We start from the raw sequence: 7,133 nt of genomic DNA, 5'->3' as shown, positions 1-7,133 counted from the left end.
AAATACCACGCCTGATTTTGTTTTCCGTTTAGAACATTTAGTAACCAAAAAAAATATCTAAGCGAACCAAACCGAACTATAAACTAAACCTGAAAAGAATAGAAACTTACATAACCGATGAGACTTCCATGTTCAGATCCTCGAAAGCTAATGTTTTTTCTTCCACTCACAATCTCCAATATCAACACTCCAAAGCTATACACATCAGATTTCTCTGAAAAGATCCCCTCCATTGCATACTCCGGCGCCATATAACCACTTCACATCAAAACTATATCATTAGAAACTTGGAAATTGATACCGTTTCATTTTTTTTATTAGAGGAGACAAAGAGGTTTGTTTAGTTACTATGTGCCGACGACTCGGATCGTGTTGGCCTGGTCTTGTCGGTAGTTGAAGATCCTAGCCATACCGAAATCCGAAATCTTTGGATTCATTTCCGTGTCTAGCAAGATATTGCTAGCTTTTAGGTCACGGTGAATGATCTTTAGTCTTGAGTCTCTATGCAAGTAAAGCAATCCTCTAGCAATTCCTCCAATGATCTCCCATCGTTTTCTCCAGTCCAAACTTCCTCGTTTACTCTCATCTGTCCAGAGACATCGATATCATATACTCAAATCCACAAAAGCTTCTGAACCTTATTATTGACATTGTTTAGAAAAAAGAAAACATACCAAAAAGGAAGCGATCTAAACTCTTGTTTGGCATGTATTCATAAAGAAGCATCTTCTCGTTATCTTCAATGCAACATCCTAGTAATCTAACAAGATTCCGATGTTGGAGTTTCGCAATTAGTAAGATCTCGTTCTTGAATTCCTCTAGTCCTTGCTTAGACTTCCCTGATAGTCTCTTCACCGCGATCTCTCTTCCTTCTGAAAAGTTTCCCTGTACAAACATATATAACACATAAGTTCTTTTTTACATAGCAAAATTTTATTATCCAACATTATTTTCAGGACATTTTCGATTGTTTCACCTTATATACAGTACCGAATCCGCCCTGTCCAAGTTTGTTTTCTTCAGCGAAATCTCCTGTTGCTGAGGCTACGCTGTCGAAACTGAAAACTGGCAAATCAGGTGTGTCAACTTGATCCCCAACTAGAACATTGATCGGTGAGCTTTTGAAGTTAACCGAGTTATCTCTTGTATCAGAAACTGGAAGATCTTTCTTCTTCCACAAGAAAGCTGCAGATCATGAAATATTTGACAGTCTTAGGCTTAGCAGTTAAATTTTTTTAAACAAGACTATGTGCGAGTAGAGGCTTTACCTTTAAGCCTTTTACATGAGATCCAAATGCATAATCCTAGCAAGAATGCACCTATAACACTGACAATAATTATCCAAATTTTCGGTTTCTCCTTTCCACCTGTATACACAACCAAAGAAACCAACTTACTTCAGGATACAGATTTCAGTTAGTCATGGTTAAATCTTTTAAAATCTTTTTTTATATTCACCTTAAACCCAAAAAAAAAAAAAAAAAATCTTTTAAAATGTTATCTGAGAGCTTAAACATTTTTACAAACCTAGTTCAGAACCTGCCAGCCGGATGTTGATATAGTTTCCACCAAGCTTAAAACGCTCTATATCGATCAACTCACGGGTCCAAATCATACATCCGATCCCTCCTACAACCGCATAAGCATTACACGAGCAGTCCCTCACGCATACATCTTTACAAGTTACTAAGCTGTTAAGTGGAACAACTGATCCAAAATCAGGCAACTTCATTCGCTTTAGCACCTTAAACCCATCTCTTTTATCCGCAACCAGATTCTGACTACAATTCAATGCAACTCTTCTCTTGCACCCACCCGAAAAATTCATGTTGTTCCATTGATCCTGATAAACCGGCTCAAACCCATCAATGCAGCTGCATTTACCGGAACCAAACTCTTTGCTATCATCACATACACTGTAATTACCGCAACGGTTATAGTTCTCGCATTCCGTGTCCGGTTTCTTTTGAAGCAAAGTCCAGTTCTTGGCATCCTTATTCCATCTAAACTGCTCTTGTACGCCATCAAACCTAATCCGAAACCTCAAGAAATCAGAACTGTTTATGGTAACATAAGTGAAATACACGATACCATCTCGATCAGGAGGAGAGAGCTTAAACCCTCTAATATAGTTTGTGACTCGGTGCATATCCGGTATACCGGTAAATATAGCCGAGTTCCACGGTCCGCTACGCCATTTCCTCTTCTCCCCTTCCCAAATCACAATCTCTGGTGCTCCATTAGGATCAATCCCCATTGAATACCTTCCTGGTGAAGGATCATTTTCGGATTTCCACGGAACAAAACCGTGATTTTCTCCCAGTGAAGGATCCACCCGAACCCTCATACTCGGCAAGAAAGTATCTGTTGGATTGTCAAAACTCTCCCAATACCATTTGTTTCTGTCTGAATCTGAAGACAGAACCAAATCCCCTGTTCTCAACAGAGCAGCAACGGTGTTGTTTGACTCGGGCTTAGCACTTGTGGACCAAACTGTTACGTTTTGACCATTAACGACCACCAAGTTCCCGTCATCTGCGATCTTCAAAGCTCCGTTGTGATCCAACAATGGCTTCTCACGATTCGCTACCCAGACAACTGTTTGAGGCTCGATGTTCTTGTACCATATTCCAACATACCTTAAGGTTGAATTTTTGGGACTAAAGAATCCAACCTCGAAGCTTCCATCATTGCTGACCAGTGAGTCTCCGTCTCGTATCGTCTGGTTTCTGGTGATTGAGTTGCTTGTGGAGCAAGATACGATGCTACATAGTTGGAACAACATCAAAAGGTTCATCACCAAAGTAAGGATTCTGTAAAATCCTGCCATACTTTTGAGATCTTTAAACCACGATTTAAAAAAAAAATAGAACAAAAATAATGACTCTTGATATTTCGTAGTTGGTCTTTCTCCACTTAATGACTTGTATATACCTTTTTTTTTAACATAAAAGGAGAAAAGTCATCAATATATTCATTTTAGTTGAGGAAACTAGTGGAAATAATAATTCCAAAAGAAATTCAAACGACTGAAAAGGACAACAGGTGAATCGTGTTGACCAAATATGACAAGAATATGAATATTTCACGTTTTATATAGACTTTGAAATATATAATGCAAAAAATATAGACTTTGAAATATATAATGCAAAACTGTGACTTTAAAGGCCAGAAATTTGTATATCAGTCCGTTTTTCATCGTTATTGAAATGCGACCTTTCCTTATTTGGGCGGTTGAGACTTGAGATTGAGAACATCCAAGATTTTGTTTTTTCTATCTTTTTATATTTTTTTGGAAGTCTTAATAGTAACATGATACAATTGGGATAGACACTTATCGACACCTCAAAAGTTCATTGTATTTGGATTAGTATAGTGACTGATAAATGCACGAATGCATATCCTGGATCTGTCCACAGATGATATATTCGAAGGTTTTTGATGCGTGTATCCGGATCTGTCCAAGTATGTTTTTGACCGGATGTTGAAGTATAAAGCTCAATAATATGTATGATGTCGAAAAAAAAAATTTTAATTTATTAATTTTATATGAAAACTAAATGGCGTTTTACAAACCCCCACTATGGCATTATGCATAATTCAAAATTTTATGTTGAATCTCACTTTCATTACAAAGCACAATTTCCATTTACGCAGATCACACGCGTGAAAGCAAACAACATTTTTCTGACAGCTACATGATCACATTGGCAAACGCATGCATGATGACTTCCGGAGAATCTCCCCACCACTACTGACTCTTCTTTCAGCCTAGTTTGGTACAAACCCTTTAAAACATGGCATAATTTGCTTAGATATTTTTTTTAGTTTTTAGTTTTACAGATTACAAATTTAATATACTTACTTCTTTTCTTCTGGGATGTAAAATAAAAACAAGATAATGATTTTTTTTTAGCAAATCGGTAAAAACAAAATTATGTAGGGGTTAACAGTAATTATATGATGAGTTTTAAATCAATTCTTGGAATGTGAAAGACTTCATATCGAAACTTCTTGCTCAAATAGAGGTGCTAACCTCATCGCTCAAAGCCTCACGAATGATCTAAAGACTACTTCCTATATAGCCTCAACTCATCCGATGGTTTAATAGAATTTTTCATGATGACTGATGAGAGAGTGTCTTTGCCTCTGTTTGTTGAATAGTGTGGGGTGTCCTTGTATTGTATGGCTCCTTGTGTTGAGTAATTTGAGTTCATTCTTATGCCCTTTAAAATGTTCAAAGTGGCTAGAGATTGGGGTTGTGGTAGAGGACTTCTTCTTTCTCCGGCAGGTTTAGTAATGGTTTGCTTTTTGTAACCTCTGTAACCATCCTTGCCTGTTTAGAGTCTTCTTTATAATTATAAAGTAAAGATATAAATTGTTGGCCGAGTTTATTTTTTGTTGCCATTATCAAACTTTATATATACTGTATATATCGTACTTGTATACAAAACAGTACATAAACAGATTTAGGAAACCTGCGGTACTAATATTTTTCATAAAACATAACCATAAGCATGCAGGTCCAATGCTTAGGGATTTTGGTAATACTGTATAAGTATAATTTATTGCATGCATAAAGGAAGAGTTACTCCCACTTACATCTCAATCTATTAGTATGTCTAAATACACATTTAACCAACAAAACCCCATCTGCTCTTCTCAGCCCAAAACTCTCCACCAACACATAACACCCAAATCTCCTCCAATCTCTATCGTTGTTACCATTCAGATTCCTACAATCTCTTCTAGAAACCTTAATTGGTTCATCCCTCTCCACTCTCACCACTTTCCTTCCTCCTCCCACCCACCCTCCTTCCTCCATTACCCTTCTCATCCTTTCTACTACCACAAAACTCAGCCCCACCGGAGACCCTGTACCCGTCTTCCTCCTCCTCTCCCCCGGTCCTCGTGAACCTTGAACCTGCCTATACCAATAAAACCCTCCATGCGCTTCTTTCTCCCCCTTAACTGCCTCCATACCCTTCACATAGTTGGCTTCTCTCACGACGTTTGCCTCTACTCTCACCACTTCTTCTTCGTTTTCATCACTGTTCTCGTCAAGATCGTTGCTTGCTTCATTGTTTTCACAATGGTAGATACGTTCCCAGTATTGGGAAAGTGTGATCCTATAAAACATTGACTTCCTCATTTGGTGACTTACGCTACAATTCTCCCTTACGAACATAAACGGGCAATACCATTCTCCTACTATCACGCTCCCTGACCTAATCGTAGAGACTGGAAATCCGAATGCAGGAAGACGAGCTCTTAGCTCATCGTCTAAGCCTAGAGCTTCTCTAGGTCTCCTCGGATGTAGGCTCCTCGAGGTTCGTAGCTCCCATCCTTTCTTCTTGAGAAATGAAGGAGGTGTACCGTCTGGTGCCACAGATTTGGCAAAGAACGTCCGATCGTGATGCCGATTGATCTTAACCGTCTGATATATATTTCTTGGATCCAAAGGTTTAGGTTTCTTGTCATGCAAGACATCTGGAAAACAACATAACCCTCTCTCTATCTCTCTAGAACACACAGAAACTTTCCTGAAATAAAAAACGAGAAGAGTTCACAAGACTAGTTTTTTCCTTTTTAATCACCGAAAGACTAAACACAGCACTAAAATCTGAAATTAAGCCTTAGAACATTGATATTCTCGTGTGTTTTTTTGGATCTTACCCTTTGTGTCTGCCTCTAGCGTGAACAACGTAATACCGATTCGAAGACAAGGGTTGATCGAGAGCCGGTATGAACAAGACCTTCTTAACGGAAGTCTCTCTGTTACCAGAACTGTCTAAGTGAACAACTGATAAGATCTTGTCTTGAGGTAACGGGAGCTTCTCGATTTTTGTCCTCGTACACATCCCGAAACAGAACGTGTCCTCTGTTTCGGCTTCTTCGTCTGTAATAACCAGAACCCCAGAGAACGGACCTTCCGGTGACTCCTCCGAGAGCGTCTTGTGATATTTTCTGTACTGCGATAATGTCCTCGTCACATACATTTTTGTTCTTGAAGCTTTAAGGGAATTTAGTGAGTTATGATTGTCAGGTTTTAATATTAATCTGAGGGGTTTAATTTATATTTTGATAACAATTTTGGGGGTGAAAACGACGATTTTATAGAGTAGTGGGGTGGCTCGATATAACTTTTGATAGTGGAGGGTAAAGTTGTGTAATCAAGTAATTTCTGATTGGCAAGTCTTTTAACTTTGTTTTCATAAAGAAGACATAAAAAGATAAAGCTAATTTATAAGAGTCACATTCCACTCTTAAGTTATCAGCTCTCAGTAAATTAATTTTATTATTAAAATTTCAAAATTAGAGATTTTCTTTTCCTTTCAAAAAATTTAGATTTTTGTCTCTAAATTTGTATGGTTTATATTTCGTAAATTTGGTTAAATTATCGGTTAAAGTAAATTATTTGAGTAAAACTATACTAAAGAAATGAAAATCATAGAGATACCTGTAGCCTGGAGCCACTCATATGAATAGCTTTTTGACTTAGTGGATGACTAAAGAGATGCTAAAAAGAGGGAAAAAAAAAGGAATAAAGATAAATCTAGAAAAGAAAATTGTGTTAATAAATCTAAAGTTCTTATGAAAGCATATAAGATTGTAGATTTAAAATATTTTGAATAAGACAAACCAATTTCCCTATGATATCCTTAGCGTAAAGTTAAAGTACACAGATGGAAATTTTGATGGTTAGTACTTAGTAGTATGAACGTCTAATTTGGTCGAACCTCATTGAATTCCGATCCTATTTAAGAACTAGTTTAATAATCAAAACCGTGCTCATTCACATATTAAATTCTCCCAAGCTAGCCAAGAGATGAGAAGGGGACAATTACAAGACTTAGTGGACGTTCCGGGTTCATCCATGTCCAAATTAAACTCCAAAAATAACGGTTTACTGAACGTTTTATCTCATGTGTTTTCTTGTTACCTCTCGGCGGCCGGCACTCAAGGAACCACAAGGCACTCCATACAGAGCAAGCAAATCCTATCGATGTAAGGACCTCAAGTCTCATCAGGAGGGCTAACCAAAGACCCATGTCAACCAAAGACCGATCAATATCCGTTTGCTTTGTTACTTTGTTATACTTCACTTTCTTACCAGATAACCATACTATATC

At 37.6% G+C, this 7,133-nt stretch overlaps 2 protein-coding genes across 2 annotated transcripts; both read right to left on the bottom strand.

Annotated features, from left to right (window-relative positions):
- LOC104714481 (putative G-type lectin S-receptor-like serine/threonine-protein kinase At1g61610) lies at positions 16-2,922 on the bottom strand. Its single transcript, XM_010431866.2, has 6 exons — positions 1,528-2,922; positions 1,269-1,367; positions 977-1,185; positions 675-885; positions 349-586; positions 16-258 (listed from the first exon to the last, which is right to left on the bottom strand). Exons 1-6 carry the CDS (start codon positions 2,828-2,830, stop codon positions 84-86), a joined length of 2,235 nt encoding a protein of 744 aa, XP_010430168.1. The 5' UTR covers positions 2,831-2,922; the 3' UTR covers positions 16-83.
- Positions 4,469-6,079, bottom strand: LOC104714480. Its single transcript, XM_010431865.2, has 2 exons — positions 5,677-6,079; positions 4,469-5,543 (listed from the first exon to the last, which is right to left on the bottom strand). The coding sequence occupies exons 1-2, from the start codon at positions 5,997-5,999 to the stop codon at positions 4,589-4,591; spliced, it is 1,278 nt and encodes a 425-aa protein (XP_010430167.1). The 5' UTR covers positions 6,000-6,079; the 3' UTR covers positions 4,469-4,588.

Source organism: Camelina sativa, chromosome 9, assembly GCF_000633955.1.
Source record: "Camelina sativa cultivar DH55 chromosome 9, Cs, whole genome shotgun sequence".
In the NCBI taxonomy this organism is placed as follows: Eukaryota; Viridiplantae; Streptophyta; class Magnoliopsida; order Brassicales; family Brassicaceae; genus Camelina; species Camelina sativa.
Note: the sequence above shows the minus strand (reverse complement) of the source record. Positions and strands in the feature narration are given on the sequence as shown.